Source organism: Pinus tabuliformis, chromosome 2_1 (assembly GCF_031772625.1).
Source record: "Pinus tabuliformis cultivar Carrire ecotype Pingquan chromosome 2_1, CPIR1, whole genome shotgun sequence".
NCBI lineage: Eukaryota > Viridiplantae > Streptophyta > Pinopsida > Pinales > Pinaceae > Pinus > Pinus tabuliformis.
In genome coordinates this window covers 948,428,988-948,455,435 of record NC_142299.1, presented here as the reverse complement: position 1 = coordinate 948,455,435, position 26,448 = coordinate 948,428,988, and the positions used below count along the sequence as shown (strand labels likewise).

Sequence of the window (26,448 nt, the reverse complement as noted above, 5' to 3'; positions counted from 1 at the left end):
TGTGAGTAAATGTATGAGTTCCTTTCATAATCCTTTCCGAGTCAATTTTGATGAACTGACCTAACAAATTTCCCAATTCTTTTAAGAATGTTGGATGTCTCATATGGATGGGCAAATTGGGAAACCTCACCCATATTGGAGTTGCTAGATTTCACATAGATAGAGGATTAATATCCAGAAACTAGGTTTGAAGGAAGAGACTAGATTGGCCCCAAAACTAGGTTCCCTCATAAAAAACATTATGCCTGTCTTCTATCTTCTAAAAAATAACAATAAAAAATCCCTTTGAGAAAAAATGTACCACAACATTTGGAAACCAATTCTCGTGAACCCACTCCTCGAAAACCGATGAAGAAGCCCAAAAATCATTGAAACAACATATACACACTTTTTGTTCATAATTTACAACTATGAAACTGTAAGCAATATTTTTCACCCTAAGAGAAGGGGTTTCGGCTAACTCCTCCACCACAAATGTAGATCCAAAGAGATCTTTAGGGTTTGACGAGGGAGGCCCTAGTTTTAGAACATCTTTAAACAATCTTGGGGGGGACTAAGGTGGATGCACCTCCTTTTGGCTCCACCTTTAATTCTTGCTACCATGTAAATCATGGTGTCCTTAGTAATGCTTTATTCCTTGAGGAGCTTCTGATCCTGAACCTGTCATTCTTCATGAATGAGTCAAAAGCATTTATGAGGAATGCACATCTTCTCCTGTAACCTTTTCACAAGAGAGAAAACAAGATCTGAGTTCGAAGCCTACAAACTAAATGATTCTCCTAAGATGAGTTTCACCAAGATTGAGAAACTCTCTAGATTTGAACTCTAGATCTTTGTGAACCCTACATTTCCAAACCCTTTAACACTAACCATTCTCGAAACCCTAACTAAGTAATTTATAATGGCAATAAATATTAATAAAATATATTTTAAAATATTAAATATACCTATAAATTTTAAATATCACTTTCATATTAAAAAAGAAAAAAGAAAAAGTGCATGTGTTTTATAATCATAAAGTATTTTGAGAAGTTAAAACTTGGTAAATCAAAAAGTAAATTCTAAACCAAATCACATAAATGCCTCGCCTCACTAAGCACTGAACCATCTCTAAAAATAAATAGCTTCATAATGGGCATTAAATAAATCAGATAAATACCTCGCCTCACTCAACACTGAACCATTGTTGAAAATAAGTAGCTTGACACTGGGCATTAAATGAGTAGAGTTGTATATACCCACCATTCGCAAATCAGTTATCCAACAATAGACATATACCGCTCCCGCTCACTCATTGACAAAACATTTGTTCCCTCACCCCACCCATTGACAAAACATTTGTTCCCTCACCCCACCCAACCCATTGACAAGTGGTATATTGGTTCCCGTGAGGCCATAACTCAACTCTCAACTCATTAAAAAGAAATAAATTTAGTACACTAAAAAATAAATTTAGTATTCTACCATCCATCTATATAAATGAACCCTAACCCGACTCACTAAAAAAGTTGATATTGTACGATTCATCTACATAAACTCGTAGAAAAGTTCATCTACAACAACCCAAAGCACACAATGGTTCAGAATTTCTTCAAACAGCCGAAGCTCAAAATCAAGTACCGTGGCAGTGGGACAGGGATTCACTGTGCCGAAAACAAGGTGGGGCCGGCGGGGTTTTGCGTGGACGTGCATTTCAAAATCCCAAAACCCAAAACAAATTCACTCATATGGGCGGGAAGTTTGATCACGCATTTCTTTGTGTTCGGTGTTGTCAATCATATATTTAGTGTAACTTCGGCGAAAAACATTTGTTAGTCTGTTGCAGCTGCACGGAGAACACTTATCTGATACAATTAAAGCCCCAAAATAGGATTCGAGATCCAGAGGGTCTAGTTCGAAATGGAAGATCCCTTCGCATTTCAATCTGAAAATTCAGCACACTCTGGAGTTACCTGTGGATGCTCGGATGAGGCAGAATATTGCACGTATAATGGCAGACGAATTCACAATGGGTTTACTAGGAGCTCTATTCAACGACCTTATACTTCTTCTTTTAGAAATCTGTTTAATAGTCCCGTGCGTCATAGAAACCAGTTTTTCCATGGAAGTACACGCGACCCAAAGCTTGTTACAGGGGGCAGTGATTATGTTCATTCAGCTTCTTCACAAAAGCAGGTATGCGGCCTTAGAAATCCTTGTTATAGAACTGACAGTCTGAATTGAGCAACATTACATATTTCTTGCCGGATTAAAGACTTATAGGTCTGGTTTTACATTTTATATTTCGCTCATGCTTTGCTCTTCGAATTAATCTCAGCTCTTTAGCTTCCGAAAAAAATAAATTACTACTCAAAAACCAAAGTACGCCCTTGAGATCCTCTTAATTTATATATTTAAGTTTCGACTGGTTACATTTTCCGCTGTTGCTTTTGCTTTGGCATATTGTTTGGTCAGAGAAAGGCCAAACCCTCGAAAAATTTCGAATGTGTATATTATCAATTCTGTAACTCCCGATCTGAAGAAGTTGTTGTTTGTTAGATTTGAATAGTATCTCCACATAGCTCTACAGGATAAAAAGGGTGATTCACTGGACTTAGATTCATGATCTCTCCAGTAGAAGTTCATATTCATTTAATTCTAACGTGATATATAAGCTCAGTACAATAAAAGTTAACATGGGAATTCTGGTCATTGGGTTAGTTTCCGAATAGATTTTGCCATAGCCTTCTTAAAATGACCTAAACCAAAAACCTACCTAGACTAGGTTGATAAATCTTACGTTCACCTGGATTGACCAGGGAAAGGACTGGTAGCTAGACGAATTTGATATCTGTCGCCGATGACTAGTCAGTCTAGTCATTAATTCTTTAACATTTCTACATAACTTGTTTAGAACAAACAAACATGGCCGCATGGGATGAATTCATTGGCTTCTAGAACAATTTCAGCAACATCTCAGCTTACATAAACATAACAGTTGTGTTTCAATAAATGAAACTGCATCTACAATTTCTCTTTCACTGACACATCTCAGCATTTCACAAGATACTTCATAACAAAGACCTCCGTGATAAGTGCCATGAAAATGTTGCATGTACAGAAGATACAGGTGAGGATAAATATTGTCGGGTGCAGGGGTGAAGTTGTATCCACCTAACTGTCGAGCTGTATCGCCCTAATTTCTACATGGTGGTCTCCCTGCATATGGCACCTGTCAAACAGTTGTGCCCAATGAGGAGCCTGCTCGTATGGTCAAGGTTGCATGGACTTGCCAACGCAACACCACTGTATGCCTCCCAATGCACAGCCAAATTGCTGTGTGTTTAAAAAGGGTTCAATGTCATGCTCCCCACGATGATATTTATCTCCACCCAAAAGCTACCAATACAGTTATCTCTACTACACATTATCATTGACAAATGTTTATAAATCAACAAATGAAGACATTGTTGATGTAATTGAGACTCCACCTACTTTAGAGCAATAGATGATGAAAAGAATGTTGAACCAGATGAAGATCCTTACACAATCCCTCTTTAGCATCTTGAATAGGTACCGCTTGATTGTTAAGATCATGCCTTAGAAGAATTCGATCCAAAAATAATTTTGTGACATCTTTCATGAAGTTCCCTTGGTATTTAGTTTGGAGTTATAACACTTGCTTCACCTTAACAATTAGTTCATTGAGCTTATGCACAAGCTGTGGTTGCTTTATGGACTCATTGATTGTCTGACTCCATTGAGGCTGCATTCACTTCCAGTCAAAGCATCTTCTCTTGTTACTCCTCAACAAAAAGCACTAATTTTTTCAGGAGTTTCATGGTAACTCTAAACCTTCTCATTTAGCAAAGGCTTCAATTTTCTTTTTGTCATCATAGTACCAGCTACTCAAACAATTTTTCTATTCTTACTAAGAAAGTAAAATTCACATTTCAGAGTTGATGCTTTTATAAATGGAGGAATTGTTACAATATGTAGTCCTTTTTAGTCAAATTCTGTTGAGGAAAGTTAAGTCCTTGGTCCTAATATGTTTTTATGTCATTATTGTTTTTGTATAAGGCTAATTGTAAGTTATGCTATTCATAGGTGTACTAATCCTAGTGTCCCTTGTTATATGACTTTTTGTATAAAGTCACTGTCAATAATGCTAGATGTCATTCCTAATGCTAATCCTAAGTTATATAACTCATAGGTGTAGTTCCCTTAGTGTCTCATGTTGTCATATTCTTTTCGTATAAAGTTGTTGTCAATCATGTGAGATATCACTACTAATGCTAATTATATGTTGTATTATTGATAGATGTAATAATAATAGTGTCTTGTGTCTTAGCTATGCTCACCTACTATGAAACACTTATTATAGTAGGTAGGGTAAAATATTAAAAGATTGCATCAGAAAGGATGCTCAACCTATAACTAGACACCTTTGTATAGGAAATCAGGGTATTGTGAGATTTTGTTTGATTGAAGCCTCATCACTAATTGCTTTTTTTATTTTTTATTTTTTTTCTTTTCCTGGAAAAAAACTTATTTCCAAGTTTGAAAATATACATTGGGACGAACTACTGGTATGATAATGACTATGTCTTGTCCATGGGACCAAAACCAAAAAAGGCTACAAAAAGTCCATAAGACTCGAACTGAAAAAGCCTACAAAAACCATTTACTGAATTGGACACAAAACCATCAATCATCCTAAAGAACCTTATTCTTGACCCATATGATCATTATTATTAGTCATAAATATATACATAGATTTGGCATTCTCAAAATCAGACCTAAAGGAAAATTGCATAACAGGAAAATTAAAATTGGATGACCATGGCCTCTAAGACCCCAATTGTCCGGAGATTCCATTATCTCCAAAGCACCTAGGTGAACTTGGACCACCTCTTTGAACAAATGAATTGCTTTGGTATTCAACTCTCTATATATGTGTTTATTCCCAATCATTCCAATTCGTGAGCTTCTTGTTTAATCTCCTCAATGATGTGGTATAAATGAGGAGCACCATGCTGATTTTACCATTCATCTATTCAATAACAGTCTTGGAATCAGCAAAGGTCTGAAGTGCCTTTACCTCAAAGTCAATTGCAACAAATAATAAGGCACATAAGGTGGAAAACTCTACCTTGTTGTTTGTTCCACCACCAAGACAAAATCTGATATGCTTCACTAAATGATTATTAATAAAAAGAACAGCAACTGCACCACACATTGGTGGATTGCCTTGGCTAACACCATCAAAGTAGCCCCATGGCTTACCTTCCTTAAGCGGGGGCATAATCAAGATTCTGGTCTTTTTTTGTTTCGCCTTCACCATGTGAACTCTGACAGACTCTTCAATCATAGCTGATACCACCTCAACAAGAAGATATTTTACTTGAAAACATGGCCATGTTCTTGGCCCACCATATGGAATGTATCAAACCAGTTGGCATTGCTGGGAAAGACACCACAGATCCATTCGATATCTACTCTCTCACACACCCTTCCAATGTATCCTTGCTCCAAGTGGATGATACAGGAGCAAATTTTGTTTTTAGGATAGTCTATATTTGTTGAGCAAATTGACATTCTATAAACATGTATGATATAGACTCTTCTTCACATCTACAAAGAGAACACCGATTCAGACTAGTCCAACTTGGTTTAGCCCATTATTCCATTTCAGTAATTTGATAGATAGTGCCAGATACAAAGCTAGTTTCATTTTCAGTGGTTTTTTGTGTTTCCACAAGAACTTCATCCACCATGCTGTTTCCCCATGTAAATTGGATTTTTTTTTAACAAGAATGAGTAGAGGGTTTTTATTAAATCTGCCCTCGGATGCAGCGAAAAAACTGGGAAATTCCTTACATTTGCACCATCTTCAGAGGATCTTCTACTGAGAAATTGACTAAGATTCTAGGAGACAAATCCTAGTATCTTCCACGGTTTCTACAACTAAGACTTTCCTCGTGATTACAAGAGTAAATTCTTACAAATTGCAAACATAATAATATGCAGAAACAATACATTGACTTATTTGGGAGACTTTTGCAACAAGGAGTCTACACGAAGTTGGGATCTTGAAGCTAAATTGACATCCGCTTCACGTTCTTGTTTTTCCTTATGGGATTTCCGGCCTCTTGTGAGAGGCGGTTTTGCTGCATTTGAGGAGAGTGATTGTCCAACATTGCCCCTTGTGCTTGACTTAGTGTGAGTTGCTTTGATTGTCATAGCTTTTTTGTAAAACGTTGGAGTAGATCTACTCATCTTTGCAAGCTCAAAATCTGACATTGTTAATACTTTTGCCGCAAAGTGTGATTCTGTATCTGAAGAGACAATTGTCGAAGGAGCTTTCTCTTCATTCTCCCTAGACATTGCTAAGTTTCCTTGATCCTCCTTTGGGGTTTCATCCATAGGAGTAATTTCAACTTGTTCTAGATCTTGAAGAGCCTCAAAAGAATTTTTGTTGAGGGAAGGTTCATGAACTTCTTTGACGGATTTCTTTGGAGTTGCAACCTTATTCTGTTGGTTCTTACTTCGCTTTTGAAATGGTTGAAAATTACCCACATTAGATATGGGGGTTTGGGTCTGCCCTTCATTAGAGACATGGGCTTGGGCTTGCTCATCCTTTTTTTAGTTGAGGGCAGTTTTTGTCTAAGTGCCAATGAGAATGACAAATTATGCATTTGAAGGGAATTTGCTCATAGTCCAATTCTTGAATATGGCTCCATTCCCCTAAATTTATTATTAGGGCCTTTGGTAAACCTTTAGAGAGATTTACATCGACACAAATGCGAGCATAAGAAAATTGGCCTCCTTTTGGTTCTGCGTTGTCTAGATAGCGACCCAACTTATTTCCAATCTCTTTTAGTGCATCAGGTCCCCAGAGATGGAGAGGGAGGTGAGGTATCCGAATCCACACCGACACAGAAGTAATTTCAGAATTTGGATTGAAATCTAGAGTCCATGGGGAGATAAAGAGGCCTCTGGTCCCCATAAAATACGACCTTGATTTGAAAATCAGATCTTTTTCTAGTTTATTCACAAATAGAAAAACAGAAACCCTTGCCTACTGCAAAGAAAGTTACCTGACCTTGAAGCTTGGGGGTCCATTGTTCCATGATCCAGGATTCAACAACTTTTGGATTTGGCCATAAGCCCATAAACTTGCCAACCAATGCTTTTTTTGAGAGGGCTAAGGCTCTCTTGCATGGATCTGACGGAGAGAGTTCCACATCTGGAATCTTAGCTAGTTTCTTCAAAATTTTTTTTCGGGGGGGGGGGGGGGGGATAAGAAGGCCCCTCTGGTTTTTGTGCCTGCAACATGGCTTTGAATGTAGCCACCTCCTCCATAATGTGCGGAGGAAAATCGATCTGCAAGACTAGATCTGAGAAGCTACTTGTTGAATGTTTGTTAAATGCAAGCTTGAACCTTATAGGAGCTGCAACTACAGTTGCTAGGGTCTCTTTCAGCCAAAACTAATCTTCAACGATCAAATCATGAGATGGAGTCCAAAGATCAGAGCGCTGCAATCCTCTGCATATTAGATCTGAGCCAACGAATGTTGTGGCTAGGGAAACTCTACCCGCCAAGAGCTAGGAGCTGCAGAGCTCATTCTCCCCATAGTGAACTTACCAGGTGTTGTTATTATGCACAATTAGTTATGTTTCCTTTAACATTTTAATAAGCAGGACCTACGTAAATTGGATTTGATCTGGTCGTCATAGCCTAATTTCTCAATGAAGTCACCCCATGAAGAATTCATGGACCATACCAATTTGTTTACATCCTCATCGACAAGTCTTATCATTGTTGATACAAGGAGACAGATAAAAGCATTCCACTCCACTGCTTCTTGATTACTAAGACCTAGGTCTGTGGTCGATGTCCATCCTCTAATTCCCAACTTCTTTATATCATTGTTGCGAGCATTTGCTAGAGTACACACTTGCATTATGTAGCGAATCAATAGCATCAATAGAGAGCCTGTAATTGTCACCTGTGCCAATCCAAGGATTAAGGCCAATCCTTATGCTCCTTCCATGTTTGACCCGCCAAGCAACCCATTCACCAAATCACAGGAAAGGCATTGCATAGAGATTTCCAGACCTTGGAGGAGTTTGGAATCCACTTTCCAGGATTTCTTATCCATTAAACTCTAGAAAGGCTATTAAAATACTTATCCTTCATTGTATTTCCCCACTAAGATCTATTATTCATTAGTCTCCATAGGCTTTTCACAACTAAAGATTGACTAAAGAGAAGAAGATCTTTTAGTCCCCAACTTCCCATTAACTTGTTGTGCAATTATGTTTCATTTTACCAGAGGGATGCCCCTTCCCTATAAGAGCATAGATCATTTCTAAGAAGATGATACATGAGATCAGTTGAAGACATGCTGCTTCAACTGATTCTCCAAGATGACTCCTTCACCTATCGTTGTGCTGCATTTCGTCATCATGTTGCACCTCACTGTGCTGCACCATGTTGCACCCATCATCACTGTGCTGCATCTCATCATGCTTCATTAATCATGACTGTACCCATCACTGTACTGCATTATGTGCCATTGCTGCACCATGTTGCCATACTAACCTATGTGCTGGCTGCATAGTGCTTGCTTGTTGTCCCTAACTTGCTTGTTTTCGCTAGCATGCTTGTTGTCCTTTGCATGATTGTTCTTGCATGCTAGCTGTCCCTTGCATGCTAGCTGTAACATTGCATGCTTGGTGTATTTGCTACTAAGTACCATACAACTGTCCTAATGTTAGTTAGTTGTCCCTTGCATGCTGCTCTTCTTCGGAGACAGATGCTCAAGCTGTTTCGACAGTTTCAGCAATTTCGGCTGTTCTCGATAGTTCTTGCTTTTTTCGGCAGTTCCGGTAGTTCCCGATAGATCTTAACAGTTCCGGCTTTTGCCCTTCGCGTCAGCTTTCTCGGCTGTTCCAGCTATTCTTGGCAGTTTCGACAGTTCAGACAATTTTGGCTATTCTCGGCAGTTCCGGCAATTCTTGACAGTTTCGACAGTTTTGGCAGTTTCGACAATTTCGGCAATCCCGACAATTCCGGTGATTCCCTTCAGTTTTGGCTTTTCCTGACAGTGCCGACAGTTCCGGCTTTTCTTGGCAGTTTCAGCTTTTCTCGGCAGTTCCGGCAATTCCAGCAATTCCTGCTATTCCCAGTAGTTTCGGCTTTTCCCGGCAATTCCGCCTATTCTCAGCAGTTCCGACAATTTTGACTATTCCCGATAGTTCTGGTAGTTTTGGCTTTTCCCGCCAGTTCCCGTAGTTTTTGATAGTTCTGGATAGTTCCGGCTTCTACCCTCTGCATTAGCTTTCTCGGTAGTTTCGGCTATTCCCGGCAGTTTCGACAATTCTTGGTAGTTTCGACAGTTCCGACTTTTCCCGATAGTTCTGGCAGTTTCGGCTTTTCCCTACAGTTTCAGTAGTTCCGACTTTTGTCAGCAGTTCCCATCAGTTCTGGTAATTCCAGCTATTCCTGGTAGTTCTCGGCAGTTCTTGGCAATTCCAACTTTTTCTGGCAGTTCTAGTAGTTCTGATAGTTCTCGATAATTCCGGCTTTTCTCGGCAGTTTCGGCTTCTGCCCTCTGGATTAGTGTAGCGTTATCCCTTAAGATCTCTCCTCCTATTAAAACCCAAAGACGAGTAGAGAGGAAGAGATCCTAAGTGTGTTGAAATGACTTGAGGCCACCTTTATTTATACTAAAATGTTGAGCACAAGTGGGGTTTATTTGGTTGCTGGTTGACCTTGACGAATTGTCCCATAACACAAATAAATTCATATCTCCATGAATAATTATTGAAATCGGATGATCTTTAGATCAATCCTACACCTCGCGATGAGAGAAGTCCAAGAAAAATATCAGCTTCCATTAATAAGATGACCCACATGGAGTTTGGCCCTAGTTGCCAATTTTAACAATATCTCCTTAATCTTATTAAGGACGCCCTTAGGGATAATAGTAATTGAATTCTAATGAACCGGTGTTCCTTCCAAAACAGATTTGATAAGAATGAGTTTGCCCACCCTTGAAAGTAGACGGTTCACCCAAACTAAGGCCTGGGATTCAATCTTCTTTATCATCCATATCCAATCTTCTCGTTTGTCCAGATATTTGAAAGGGAAAACAATTACCCATATAATTGTTAACAGGATAAAAAATGTTATTAAATAAGATATCAGATTTATCTGTATTAATTTTCATTTTGATTACAAGTTCACAAGCATCCAGTATCTTCTTAATAACATTAAGATTCAAAATAGATCCATACAAAAATAATAAAGTATCATCAACAAAAAGCAATTGAGAGATTTAGACATGTGCAAAAGTCTTGATACCTTGTAATCCCCTATAGGATATGCACTTTTGAATAAGTCTATTGAGTACTTTTGCAACATGTAAGAAAAGAAGTGGTGACAGTGGGAATCACTCTTAACCGTTTGGAAGCTTTAAAAAAGGCCGAAGGATGCCAATTGATTAAGACTACAAAGTTGACAGAAGACATACAAGCCATCACCTTGTAGGATATGCACTTTTGAATAAGTTTACTGAGTACTTTTCCAACATGTAAGAAACGAAGTGGCAACAGTGGGAATCACTCTCTTAACCCTTCAGAAGCTTTAAAAAAGGCTGAAGGATGCCAATTGATTAAGACTACAAAGTTGACAGAGGATATATAAGCCATCATGCAATTTGATAAATTTCATGTTAACCAAGCTGGATTAAACATAGCCTGATAAAGGCCTAGTTAACCTTGTCATGTGCCTTAAACAAATGTTAAAATTGGCAACAAGGGCCAAATTCCACCTTGGGACAGCTCATTTGATGGAGATGATGATTGCATTAAATTCTTCTTTTTGAGAGGACCAAAATTGATATAAAGATCATCCAATTTGGACAAGCAGAAGTGTGTTTTTGAATTTATGCCCACACATGTGCAAATTGCTCTGGTCGGCCACATCATGTAAGCTCATGAAGCCCAATGGACTTGACTCTTCACCTTCAATGAATTGTATAAATACAAGTGCCCTCTCACCTCATTTGGCATCGTCATCACACACATTTCTTCTCTTCTTCTCTCATTGGTTCGTACAACTATTGGGTAGATCTTCTCTCTCTCACAAAGGCAAAATGATGAATTTTTTGGGCAAATTGCTGGGCCAAATTGTAGGACTGTTGCAGGAGTTTGACAAGCATTTACTTAGCACTTTGACTCATCCTTTGACTGCGATTTTGGTGGGAAAAATTAATTTTTGGTAGGTCGTATAGTTTGGCACAGGAACCAGAGAATTTCTGGGCACTTTGATCGCAGGGCTGACTGAAGGGTTGATTGCAAACTTGACCATAGAGTTGACCACAAAGTTGTCCAAGTTTGACCATAGTTTTTAGGATTGTTTTGCACTAACTTTGACCACCTTATGAGGTTGAGTTTGATTGGGTATGACCAAGCTCCAAAAAGGAAGATTTGCTACTGTGTTGAAAACTAAATTGGAAATTGTTATTGGGATGCTAAATGAACATTGAAGTAATTGTGCTAAGCATAGAATATACCATTGTTAACTAAAATTAACATGGTATCAAAGCCCAGGTGAAGACAAAGCCCAAGCAAGAGAGAGAAAAGAAATCACCAAGAAAGATTTATTGGACAAGTTTCAATGGCTTCTTCATCTTACTTCAATACTGAGGACAAGCTTAATGACAAATCTGACTATCATGCATGGAAAATGACTTTGGACCTGACTTTGGAGGAGCATGAGGATCACACAAATCAAGAATGGCCTTTTATCTATTGGAGAACTTATTGCTGACAAGAAGCTTACTCTCATTGCACTTGGGGGTCTTTCAAGAGCATGGGATGTGTTTAACACCACCATTCTCAACAATGACAGGATTCCTAGTTTCGATGAATTATTGGCTAGATGTCATTGGAAAATCAAAGATATTATATTAGGGTTTGATTCTCATTTCTTGATAATTACTTGTGAGCGTGTTGGCTTCTTTTACTTCTTTATTATCTTATTTTTCATTAAGTAATTATACATACATGAAGATCACAAAACAAGAGACACAAGATATAAGCACATGCCACAGGGCAAAACCCCCCTCAAGGGGAAAGCCCAGTCAAAGTAATTCTTCCTTTCAATAGTATCTTTGAGACTTTTCACCTTAAACCAAGACTAGACTTTCTCTCCACACCATGTTAGCCTCCAAGATCTTCGACCCCTTCTAGCAACTTCGACTGTAGTAGACCTACGGGGGATATTATGCGGTACAGAGGGAGGTACCCAAGGGAATAATGTAATAATGTGATGGGTCATAGTTAATAAATAAAGTGGTTAATCCGCATCATGTAAGGCACCACAAGTAGTTAGGAATAATGTGATAAGCCCATTGTATTAGATACATGGTATTGAAAGATCCATGGTAATGACCTAGGGTATTGTATGTATGAAGCCTATATAGAGGCTAGAGACTCCCCATGGAGAGAGGTCAAGGATTATTGTATTGGCAAACATATGGCTTGTGGAGCGTTCTTCTTCCTTAAGGAGTGACGAGTGATTGTATGGTGTTACTCTACCTCAAGGGTTTGATATTAATAAATATTTGAAGTTTATCTATTTCTCTTGTTATTTCTGGGCATATTTCTATTTTCATATATTTGCAGGTCAGATCTATTACAAGTGGTATCATAGCATTTTCTTGGGCAAAACGGAGAGATATTTTCTTTTATTTTTGTAGGAATTTTTTGGGGCGGCGAGTTTGTAGATCAAATCTGAAACTTCTGGTGCAAAATTTGCAGAAACAAATTGTAGATTTGGATTCTTTGAGAAAAATAGTCAAATTCAAAAAAAATCGGTCGAATCGGAGTCCAGAAGAGGGAGATATTGTTGATTTAAAATCATCTCTTTTTTTTCAGAATTTTTTGTGACGACGGATTAGTTGTAGCGCGAATTTGAAACTCCAGAGTGCCTAAATCGAGATTTCTATCACACAAGAAGATGCAAAATGGTTGTTCCATTTCCGAAAACATGTCATAATAAGGATTCTGAGCAATATTGACCAAACTGTGGCCATTTTAAATTTTCGCCTAGTAAGTGATTTTTTTTTTCAAAACCTTCTTCATGGTTTCTAGAAAAGAGTTTTTTGCAGGAAAAGATAATGGTATTACTATTGAAGAATTCCTAAAAGATTTTAAGAGAACCATTTCGAAACATTGGAGAGGTTTATTATGCCTTTTTTGAAAGATGAGGTTGCCAGATGGTGGAGCTCACCTGACAACAAGAAGTTGTTTAACCTTTCAGATGAAGAATTTGAAAAACTCCTTTTGGACAAATGGTCTTATGCTACACAACAGGAGAATGAAACACGAAAAGGGTTATTTTCTGATGCTATCTCCTTATTACAGGTTTATGGATGTATTCAGAAGAAGAAGATCATTGTGTCTATAAATCTTAGTTGCAAACAAAATTTTATGAATGTTAATTTGGCTAAAAGATTGCAAGTCCTAGCCAAACAAATGGAGCACACACAAGATAATAATGAGCAGGTGCAAGTTTATAAAAATTTGAAGATTTCTATGGATTAAGTCTTGGCTAGAGAGGACATAATCAACAACACTCACGCCTACACCATGAGGTTGGCACACGAAAAAGAAAGAATCTAGGAAACATGAGAGCATATTCAAAATTAATAACTCCTTGTGAAAAATCAAAGACCTGCTTCCTATTGCAACAAATTGATGATATTTCTCATATTTGTTAAATTACTTTGAACAAATTTCTTGCAGTTTTCTATGGCAAATATCGAAATACATACATTGTAGCCTACACAAAATAAAATACCGCGAAAACTGAACACTGCACTGGAGATAAATAAACACACACACATTTACATTGTTGTTTTTGGACAAATGTCCCTAAAAAAACCCAATTTGGGAAAATCGGTGCAACAACTGAGAATTTTATTATTATGCAGTAGTAATATGAGTACAAATCATTAGATGCCCAAACTGGCAATCTGATACAGAGAATAAACTGGCAAAGAGGTAGTGATAAAAATTCTCACACTGTCACTGGCGATCAAAATCTGATCCGGGCTCTGGATGGCTAGCCCCAGGCTGCCTTTGTGTAGTACACCTAGGGGGATATTATGGGGAACAGAGGGAGAAGATCATTGTGTCTATAAATCCTAGTTGCAAGCACAATTTTATAAATGGTAATTTGGCAAAAAGATTGTAAGTCCCAGCCAAACAAATGGAGCACACACGGGTTAATAATGCGCAGGTGCAAGTTTATAAAGATTTGAAGATTTGACTTGCAAATATATGAAAATAGAAATATTCCCAGAAATAACAAGAGAGAAATAGATAAATTTCAAATCTTTATTAATATCAAACCGTTGAAGTAGGGTAACATCATACAATCACTCCTTAAGAAAGGGGAACACTCCACAAGCCATATGCTTGCCAATATAATAATCCTTGACCTCTCTCCATGGGGAGTTTCTAGCCTCTATATAGGCTTCATACATACAATACCCTGGGTCATTACCATGGATCTTTCAATACATGTATCTAATATAATGGGCTTATCACATTATTCCTAACTACTTGTGGTCTCTGACATGATGCAGGTTAACCACTTTATTTATTAACTATGACTCATCACATTATTACATTATTCTCTTGGGTACCTCCCTTTGTACCCCACAATATCCCCCTAAGTATACTACATTCCACCCTCCTTAAACATGTTTCGTCCCCGAAACATAGGAATAACACAAATAAGATCTACTCAAAAGAGTAATCCACTGGTATCATGCACGTGCATCTAGCCATCCCAGAGACAAGTGATTACTCGATCTAGCCGGTGCCTTTCTCGCTTGAGATGGGAGTTGATCTTGGCGGTTCCTCTGTGTTGATGTGCTCACCCCTCCCATTGGAGTCTCGAATTTAAACCTAGATCCATGTTCTTTGACATATCCACTCTTTATGATATACTAGGGCAGCCCTAGGTTCATGCTAACTTTCCACCTTCTTCATGCTTCTTATTCTTAGATGGTAATGTTACTGTCTAAATTAGCAACCTTGGTAAGGTTTGGTCAAGCTGCCAAACGGTAAGCACATAGGAGATTCACCCACTGTCACCTCAGTGTAGTCTCCTCACTTTAGGCCTACTCCTAAAATACCAAGAGGTGTATCCCAATCTACACACTTCACCAGTGATCTTAGAAAATCAGTGCCTTTATAAACACACAATATGAAGGTTAGGAGTTAAAATGGAACAAATGCTAGGTCTGATATATAATATTTCAATGCAGAAAATACAAACCAGCAAGCAAAATTCACTCAAAATATTTGATAATTGGTTACCTTTGAAGCTTGAGAGAGAGAAAGGCGCAAGATTAAGTGAGATGATTTACCCTTGATTATTATTTGATTTGTGACCTGATTGTGATAAGCTTGTTACTTTCCTACACTTCTAGATCTAGAAAATAACACAGAAAATGCAGAAAAACAGTTTTGGACTGTCTTTGAAGCAACCCAAAAGTGTGGAAACACATTTAGAATAATGAATCTTTTGGTGCTTGAGCTAGGGGACTGAAGTAGAAGTGAAAATACATCCCAACAATGAATAATATGCAAGTAAACAATGAATTACAACAATTCAATCCAAACTTGCATGAATTGGGGTCTAATCCCCAATGGGTTAAAAACTTGAAATATAGAAGGTGCCCTAATACTTTCAATTGTTAAAAATATGCAATGCAAACACTTAAGAATATTACTAGGGCTTTTAAGAGGTTAGAGACAACTTTTCATGGAACTCTAGGCAAGGATCCTCACCAATCTTTGAAGATGTCGCTGTAAATAAAATTCTGATCTGTGAAATCACCTTCAAAACCCTCAAATAGATGTCAAATAAGCCTTCAAAGCCATAAATATGAGGGCCATTTTACTTAGGCCTTTAGATATTCAATGTGGCACAACTTCCAAGAGAAATGCGTAAATTCAAGAATGTGTTTTGTTAACTTTTTTAGAAATAATAAATGAAAGATTCTCCACAGTTTACTCTTTATTTTAGATGGTTAGTTTTTTATTTTTTTTAATCCATCAATCTTTCAAATTTTCTATTTTTAGGGTTTTTGAATAATATAAATAGACAAAAAACAAATGTAATAATTTTGAAAAAATCATGGTTGGTTGTTGGATTCGGGTCCACTAGGGCTACGGGGTCAAGATGGATGCCTCTCTTAAGTTGGTTGTCCAATGCTTGTGGATTAGGGCGAAGAGGTAGAGTCCTAGAAGTTAAATTACCTCTTTGTCTAATCAAGACAAAGATATGAAACAAAGGCATATTAGAAGGGATCCATTTAGGTGGAAAAGCTTTCAACCATAAGATCAACTATGACATGGAATAAAATGAAACCCTTGTTGATCCCTCAACAGGGATATTCAATACTTACCTCACACCAACAAGAGAGAAGTGAGAAATCAAACCCTAGATGTCTAGTCCAACAAGCATATTCAATACTTACCTCACACCAACAAGAAAGAAGTGAGAAATGAAACCCTACTCTCCAAGTGACAAAGTTACCCTTTAATGGATTGATCTTGCTAGCCTTTGTAGTAGTCTTGAATAAATCACAAATTTTCCATTGTAATTTATAACAACTAAGAAAAAGAGACTCCAATGTCAACACCAAGCTTTCTTGAAAATAGTTACATTATGGCATAATGATTTCAACTATTAACGATGATTTGGAAGGAAGAAGAGCTCTCTATTTATAGATGAGGCTCACAACATATCTTTGCCTTTTGCTCTAAAGAAAAAGGTGACTTGTCATCCATCAAATGCTTGGAGACTAAGTCAATTACAAAAATTACATTGCTTAAAACCCTCAAGTTAGAGGTGCTGTCCCACAATAGAGTTTTGTCTTGCAATAAAGGAGGATCAATTTGGCTTAGAAGTGCAATATTTCCTTGGATTTTGGTTTCAATTGACTTGAAATAATTTTTGGAATGCTTGGGAGGCCAAATGATTTGCTTAGCTTGCTCAACGTTCTTCTTTTGGGACGTTGGATCCCTCCAATGGCTAGTGAAAGGTGGATGACATCTTGATTTTGGACCATTCTCTTGCTTGAAGTGTGCTTTAAGGCTTTCTTTTGTTTGCTTATGAGTTGTCCTAGGTCCATTATAATATCGTTGACTTGATATAACACTTTGTTTGCTCATAATAAATGCTATGTTTCCCCTTAAACCCTTAAAGGCCGCTCCAAGTGAATTTGGCCCCATTTTGAAGATGACAACATGCTTGAAAAGGTACTTCTAGCAAGGCATTTTGAGCGCTTCAACTTGGAGATGGCTTGACTTAGGGGTTGCAACAAATCTTCTCTTTGCTTTGGAGGAAGTGGGATGTTGCCATGGTGAGTAGAAATGCATAGTGAATTGTTGTATTGCCATGAAGAATGATGGCCATGGCCAAAGAATTCGACATAAATAAGAAGATGGTACATGTAGGGACAAATAGGTGCACCTTGATCATGGGAGAATAGGGACTTACATAGAACAATCACCTTTATAGGGCTTTAGACAATAAGTGTTCCTTTAAATCATGTGTCCTAATAGGCCCATCTCCATGATGTGCACATACCAATCTAGGACATAAGAATGCTTGTCAAGGTAGGGGGTTGCCACCCAGCAAGTGGTAGTTAGCAAAGCCACAAAACTAGGCACCATGAAGACGAAGCTATGAACACTGGCCATGACTATTCACCATTAGGGATGTAGGATACACTTTTACACTTCATCCTACATGGCGTTATAGAATTATAAATTGCACACATTTGGGCTTACAAATGGTGTGTTTAGAAGTTTAGGAGTACCCCTACTAAATGAGGGGGAACAAGTAACATTGGAGAGGCCATTTGGGTGATGAACAATAGCAAAGCAATAAACGAGAAGGGTTTCCAGGTAGATTTCTTTAAGGACAATCATTGTGCTTTGGTTTCTCACTTGGTTGATCTCTTCAACTATGTGGTTCATACTAATTTCTAATGGCATGGTCACATCACATTATTCACGTGATACACAAATTGAGCCCCAACTTAGTGTTGAATTTATGTAACTATGGTTGGTCTTCATAATGTATATTTGAGCCCTTAATGTATTTGTAACCATGTTCTTCATGCTAGATTAAAAAAGAAAATTATTAAAAGACATGTTCTTCATGTCAGTTGAAAAAGGAAGAAATTTGAATTTGTAAAAAATGAATTTCAAGCCTATCCACATGTTTGATTTGATTCAAGATTTGTCTTTGTATTATATACATGTCTCGTCAATAGGGAGGAGACTTGAAATGGTTAAGCTAACATTAGTATTTACTTATGCATGAGATCTACACACTTTGAAGTATGGAAGGCACTGTACTTAAAAGTAGATCTAATAGCAAGTGATCTTCTTTTATTGGAGTTCTGTCAAGACCAAGTATAGGTCTAGCATGACTTGTATGAAAGGTTGGATCTCGATACCTTGAAGAGTGAAAGATTCATCAATACAATACTTTGAAGGACATGTATGATCATTGATGAACAATCTTCAATCATGTTCAAGGAAATATTGGTAATATGTTATTCGGATATGACAATAAGTAATGACAACTTATTTTGAGTTGTGGCTAAAACTAAGATATTATCATGTAAGAAAAATATGTGACCTTTAGATTGAAGTGCTTCTCTTTGGAGATGTTATATTACGTGTTCCTTGAAACTCAAGCTTGATTGAATAAAGCCTTGAAAGACGCCCAAACTGTCTCTTAAAAATCATGATGTTGTATTGGACACAGGGAGTTTAGGAAGGTTATTGGAACAACCATAAGATTATTTGAGTCTAAAATGTCAAATTGCTGAATTGAATAATCTTGGCAATTCGCAGTGCAAAACTTGAAGATGATCCTTTTTAAGGTCACTTAGATGGCCCAAATATCTTGAGTTCATTTTTTAGAAGGAAAGGCGGAGTCCCTCTTCAAGATTAAAAGTTTAAAGGCCTTCTTGATGATGTTATTTGCAAATCTAGTACTATGACATAAATAACTAAAAACATCGAAGTTTTGGCTGAATTAAAGAAATTTCAACCCCCATTGCGGTTATCAGTTTTCTTTATCACTCCATGCATTTAGTTTTAAATCCAAGCATGATAAAAATTCTAAAATCTGGAAATGACAATAATTTTTTGAAAACATAAATTTAGAGATTTCAAAACTGCTGAAATTGCAAAAATAAAACACAACAAAATTATGACAGCCACACAAAAAATAACACAATGATTTTTGGTCAATGTGACCCTGGAAAAACCCCTTACAACTCTTGGAGAAAACCAGTTTGAGAGCTCTTTATTTCTGAAAATGCTTTTACAGAGAAATTGAAATACACAGTAAAAATTCCAGCAACCACAAATTACAACCTATCTCGATTTCCGTGCTTGAACTCCACCTCGAAAATCGTGCCAATCAGCAAACAACGAAAACATAATTTTTTACAGCAATAAAACAACATTAAATGTTGTACGGCTAGCCTCGAAAAATGTGCTCAGAACTCACTGTCCCTCTTCCTTGATTTCTCTGCCTTTCTCCTGCTATACGGTTTTTCCTTGGGATGTGTGCCAATAAATGATGCTGCCCAGATTTGTTGAAATGTCTTCTTGCTACTCTTCTTCACTTCCTCATTGCTAAGAAAGTTTCTCCTTGCTCTCTTCTCTTTCTCTCAAATGCTCATGAAAGAATGAATTGATCTTTTCCTCTTCTCTTCCCTTTTTATTCTCTAAATGACCTTTTAGGTTACCCTAAGATCTAATGGCTGAGATTCATTTAGATCTAGGGATGAGAATAAATGTGCATTTAATTCTCACTTTTTATTTTTTAACTCACCCACTTAAATAAAGACCCACTTAGCCTTTCCATAGTCACTTTTTCACTTTCTAATTCTTCATTCACTTTAATAAAGTCACCTTTAAAGTAGAATGTAACTTTACCACTTATAAAGTTACTTATAAATTAGAATGTAACTTTACCACTTATAAAGTCACTTTTAAATTAAATTGACTTTACCACTTATAAAGTCATTTTAGGAGAAAAAAAAAAATAAAAAATTTGGACACTTTTCCCTAGGCTAAAGATTAAAGCCTTAGGAAACCACTTGTCCTCTAGTACCCAAATTTTAACACTCCCTCTTATCGAGGAAAGTGTTCCTTACCACTCCCATTTTGTCTCTGAAGTATACATGCTTGCCTCGTGGTAAGGCTTTGGTGAAAATGTCCGCTACCTGCTCATTTGTAGAAATGTACTCAAGCTTGACAACTCCCTTTTGGACATAGTCTCTAATGAAGTGATATTTGATCTCAATATGATTTCACCTGTCATTAAAAATTGGATTCTCCGTGAGTTTTATGCAACTCTAATTGTCACAGTAAATTACTGAAGGTCTCAATGCCTGACCAAATAGAACAAACAACATCTTGCGAAGCCATGTGGCCTCACAACTAGCCAAACTAGAAGCCACATACTCTGCCTCAGTTGAGCTCAATGCAACTCACTATTGTTTCCTGTTGATCCACGACACAACTGTCGAACCCAACCCAAAACAACACTCGGAAGTACTCTTCCTATTTGAGGCACAACCTGCCCAATTTGAATCCGTGCACCCTGCCAGTCTCACTCCATCACCCTGTCTATAATCCAGACCAAAATCCACAGTCCCCTGCAAGTAATGAAGAATGTGTTTTGCAGCTACCCAGTGCACTCTCCTGGGCTCACACATGAACTAATTCATAGTGTTAACTGCAAAACATATATCTGGTCGAGTGTTGACCAAATACATCAAACAACCAATCAACTGTCTGTATAGAGTAAGATCCACCTACTCGGAATCAGAAACATGAAGCTTCTTCCAGTTAGTGATCATAGGTGCAGACATGGGTTTGCAGTTCTCCATGTGAAATCTGCTAAGAATATCCACAATGTACTTCCCTTGTCCCAGGAAGAAATGCCCCTCCTCCTGCCACACCTCCAATCCTAGAAAATAATGCATCAAGCCGATATCCTTCATCTCAAACTCTGAAGCAAGATCTCTCTTGCAGCCCTCAATGAGTCTCTCTGCACCAATGATGATCAAGTCATCAACATACAACACCAGAATGAGAGGCTTCGCACCCACCACAATGAAGTATAGGTTCGGATGAGCCTTACTCTTTGTGAAACCCAACTACTGCAAGTATGTATCAATCCTCGAGTACCAAGCTCTAGGAGCTTGCTTCAGGGCATAGAGTGCCTTTTTCAATTTGCATACATGGGACTCCTTCCCATGCACCTCAAAGCCCTGCGACTGCTCAATATAAACTTCCTCTTGGATGAAGCCATTGAGAAATGTGGTCTTCACATCCATTTGGTAGATCTTCCAACCCATCTTTGCTGCAATCGATATAATGGAGCGAATACATGTATACCGAGCTATGGGAGCGAAGAGCTCCTCATAGTCAACTCCCTCTATTTGTGAGAACCCTCTCGCCACAAATCGAGCCTTGAACTTCTCGATGCTGCCATCTGCAACATGCTTTATCTTGTAGAGCCATCTGGAAGTAATAATTGATTCACCTTCAGGCCTCGACACTACCTCCCAAACATCGTTCTTCGTAATAGAAGAATACTCCTCCATCATGGCCTCTCTCCAGACCTGCTGGCTGGCTGCCTCCTCATAACTAGAAGGCTTCGAGTCAACAATGCTTGTTACCAATTCCATGTAACTACAGAACCACTCAGGTGGTTTACTCTCTCTAACCTATCTCTTTGGCCCAGCAACTAATGTGGCCTCGCGCAAGGTATCTTGAAGCCACTTGGGCTTCCTCTTCCTTGAGCATACTTCTCCCACCGAAGTGAAAGAATCCTCATCATCATCAGAAGCCTGAACTCTTGAAGGCCTGTCAAATGACCTCATGCCTGAACCTGTGCTTGTAGATGTTGAAGTACCGTGCGAACTGTCCATTAGTGGACTACCCTGTGAACTGCTCTGCGGACTACCTTGCATGCTGCCCGAAGAACCACCCACTTGACTTTGAGAGCCACTGCTCACTGATGGACCTAACACTGTAATCGATGTAACTCTTGATCCTTGACCATTGGATCCCTGTGATTGACTGTGCTGCTTCTGAGGGTTTGGAGACTCTGGATACTCACCTCCTCTTGAAAGCTCTCTCCTCCTCGAACTTCACATCTCGCCTGACAACCACTTTCCTTTGCGCAGGAATATAAATCTGATAAGCTTTTGATGTCTCGCTATAACCCACAAAGATGCCCTTGTCTGCGGTGGGCTCTAGCTTGGTCTTGTTCTCCTTGGGGACATAGGAATATGTAAGGGACCCAAAGATACGAAAGTGCCCAACATCAGGCTTCTTCCCAGAAAAAGCCTCCTTCGAAGTCACATTCCCAAAGGCATGATGTGGACTCTTGTTCTGCAAGTACACAATAGTGTTGCAGGCCTCTGCCCACAAAAATAAAGGTAACCCCTAATCATGAAGCATGGCTTTGGCAGCCCCTGCAATGGATCTGTTCTTCCTCTCTGCAACCCCATTGTGTTTGGGGTAGTAAGGAACTGTGAACTCCCTCCTAATGCCTGCATGAGCACAAAAATCAACAAACTCAGCAAGGGTATACTCCCCTCCATTGTCTGACTTGAGGACCTTGATCTTCCTACCTGTCTGGGTCTCCACAAGAGCTTTGAACTCTTGAAACTGCTTGAAGACCTCACTCTTGGTCTTCAAGAAATAAATCCATGTCTTCTTGGAGTGGTCATCAATGAACAAAACATAGTACTCATAGCCACTCAAGGATACATGAGACATTTGACCACTCACATGGGTATGAATAAAGTCAAGGATCCTGGTTGCTCTGCTGTCACTGATAGGAAAAGTGGATCTGGCAAACTTCCCCATAACACATCCTCTACATACATCAAGGTGATTAGAACTGAAATCTGGCACACTAGTGGTGATCTCCTGCAATGTACTTAAGGTCCCATGATACATGTGCCCCATCCTGCGTGCCAAATCTCACACAACTCTGAACTGCTAGATCTGTTGTCGGTCTTGTCTCGGGTGTTGCTCCTCGATGCCTTAGGGGCTGGAATGAGAACTTGTACACCTTGGCATGGCACACACCAATCTCTCTAGTTGAAGAAGCTGGAGTTCCCCTAGGATATATAAGCATCTGCCCTCTCCTGAACAACACATCATACCCTTTATGCTCAAGCGCTGAGACGAATATCAAGTTCTTCTTCATTCCAGGCACATATAAAACATCTGACACTTTCAAGGGAGGTTTGGGTACCCTATCAAATGTCAATGTCCCCACACCCACTGCTCTAACAATGTTGTCATGACCAAGTACTACCTCCATATCAGTATCACTCTTTGAAATCTCTTAGAAGTACTCACTGACTCTTGTCATGTGGCGGGAAGCGCCACTGTCAACATACCAAATGCTAGAAGATGCTCTGCTAGTAGCAGGGAATGCACACTCTGTTATGAAACCAACACAAGAAAAGATAGAAAAGATAGATCAACGCCTTAAATTCAGCCTCTTCGAGGGGGCAACCTCCTTTACATTACATAAATGAACAATTCTTGGATGATACAAATGAAAATACCTCCTTTCCATATATAGGAGTCCAAGGGGTCATATCATAATCAGAGCCGACATAACAATAATAATGTAAGGGCACAATAATAACAATAGTGGGCTTCTATGGGGCACAATAGTAACAATATGGGCACTACATGGGTACATCAATATAATAAGTGGGTTGTACTAATAACAATAAGGGGTTACACTAGTAGTATAGGGGCCTAACATGCCCCTCTCCTTCAAAAAGCATTGTCCTCAACGCTTGAGTAGTTCTTGATGCTTCTGTATAAAATTCTTGTCCTCCCATGTGGAATCTTCAGCGGGTAAGCTCTTCCACTTGATGAGATACTCTGAAATTGATCGATTTCGTAGCTGTCGGGTTCTTGTTTCTGTGACTGCTCCAGGTTCCAATATGATTTTTCTTCCTCTTCAATTTCTGGCAATATTGTTTGAATTGGGATATTTTGCAACTTTTGAATAAGTGGCCATACTTCTTCGTCCTTCTTCCATTCATCCCTTGCTTCATTTATCCAATTTGGTTGGATAATAGAAATAACACAAAACAATGCTTCCACATCCTCATCCTTGAAGAGTATTCCCATTCGGTAAGGTCGCCATTTTTAAGTGCATGTAGTATTGCCAACATTTCCTTCTCATAAATAGCTTTCTTGAGATGCAGCAGTAAAAATATCCAATCACCTACATCAAAACATTGTTCACTACGATGTTGATCTACTTTTCGTTTTGTTGGATTTTGCACCGAAGTGGCGTTATTGTTTAAAATTTGGAAACTTGTTGTTGATGCTCAATGTGATCTTTCACTGCTTGAACCTTTTTCTTCTTGATATGTCCTTCTATCTTTGGAGTTTGAGGAGTGGTAATTTCTTCCAATCCTTTACAAGATATGGTCGGATTCATTTCTTGATGCTCGATGTGATCTTTCACTTCTTGAACATTTTTCTTCTTGATATGTCTTTCTATCTTGATAGTTTGAGGAGTGGTAATTTCGACCAATGAATTACAACATATGGTTGGATTCATTTCTTCTTTATCAATGTGATATTTCACTTCTTTCACCCTTTTCTTCTTGATATGTCCTTCTATCTTGAGAGTTTGAGGAGTGGTAATTCTTGCCAATGCTTTACAAGATATGGTTTGATTCATTTCTTTTTTCTCTGGGGTGGGGTCCTGACGTATATCTTCTTCTTTTGATGTTTCTTGATCATTTTCTTCCCCCTCTTCATATTCTATGTAAAATAATTTCTTCTCAACACACTTATGACCTTTAGTGCATTTTCTATCGCAATTGTAACAAAACCCTTTTTCTCTTTTTTCTTCCATTTGTTGTGGTGTAACCCTTGTAGGTTGTGGAAGGCTAGGAGAAACAACACTTCCATCTTTATAGTTGTGAGGGGTATGCTTCCTGGTTTCCATAATTTTGCTTTCCACTATGTCACAAAGCCCTTTTACTCTTTCCACTTGTTGTGGTGTTGCTCTAAAGAAGGTGTTGCTCTTTGTATCCTCATAATGTGCTATCATTTCCTCTGTGAAAATTGACCACGTAACAAGTTGTTTACAAGAACAAAGCCCTTCGTACCATAAAAATTGATCTGGTTCTAAATATGAAGATGCAATACATACCTTTTGTAACAGTTGTACACCATGTAGATCAAAATATTGCTCCATGTGAAGTATCCAATTTACCGGATCCTTGCCATCAAACTTCCTCATCTTGCTTTTTCTTGATTTTAGGAGCTCGACCTTGAAACGACTGTAACTCTGTACTTTCGGATCTTTAAGTTTTGAAATTGCCACCTATAGTAGCCCTCTGTGTCCTCTTTCTAATGCCACCAATATGATCCAAATTGGATTCTCTAAGGAAGAGTTATGCACAATCTCCCAAGATGACCTGAATATAGACCTTTCCAGAAGAGCAAACTTGTATGAAGTGCCACGTGTCACTGTTTCGACCTTTGGATCTTAAAAATGCATACAAGAAACTACAGTCCGTCCTCTTTCTGTACCTTCTTACGAAATTTCAATCCGATCCCCAGAGAGAAAGTTATGACGATTTTCCCCAGGTCACCTGTTTGGAATGTAATTCAGGAGTCTGCAAAAAGACCAATTTCCTCATATCATATCTCCGCAAATATAGCACGAAAAGCTCTGAAATTCGGACCCGAGGTTCAGCGAGATTTCTTCTCAAATGGGTTTTTTTTGCAACTTCTGAAACATCGCAGAAAAAAAAGTTATAGCGAAAATGCCACGATGACCTGTTTGGAGCAGAGAAACCCTAGAATCCAAAGCTCTGATACCAAATGTTATGAAACCAGCTCAAGAAAAGATAGAAAAGATAGATCAACGCCTCAGAATTCAGCCTCTTCGAGGGGGAAACCTCCTTTACATTACATAAATGAACAATTCTTGGATGATACAAATGAAAATACCTCCTTTCTATATATAGGAGTCCAAGGGTTCATAACATAATCAGAGCCGACATAACAATAATAATGTAAGGGCACAATAATAACAATAGTAGGCTTCTATGGGGCACAATAGTAACAATATGGGCACTACATGTGTACATCAATATAATAAGTGGGTTGTACTAATAACAATAAGGGGTTACACTAGTAGTATATGGGCCTAACACACTCCCTCTGAACCTGTATGGCAGGTGATCTTGTACTAGTGGCCTCACAAGCTATGAACCCAAACTCCCAATCAAATCTCTCTGAGAAGCTCTCTATCTCTGCAGAAGCTGC

At 38.4% G+C, this 26,448-nt stretch overlaps 1 protein-coding gene across 1 annotated transcript in view; it reads left to right on the top strand.

Annotated features, from left to right (window-relative positions):
- The first annotated feature begins 1,537 nt into the window (after positions 1 to 1,537).
- LOC149203783 (uncharacterized) overlaps positions 1,538 to 26,448 on the top strand; it is an 84,411-nt gene continuing 59,500 nt past the window's right edge. Inside the window, exon 1 of the mRNA XM_089403552.1 lies at positions 1,538 to 2,175. Coding sequence (XP_089259678.1) covers positions 1,900 to 2,175 — 276 coding nt within the window. The 5' untranslated portion in view covers positions 1,538 to 1,899. The remainder of the gene's footprint in view (positions 2,176 to 26,448) is intronic.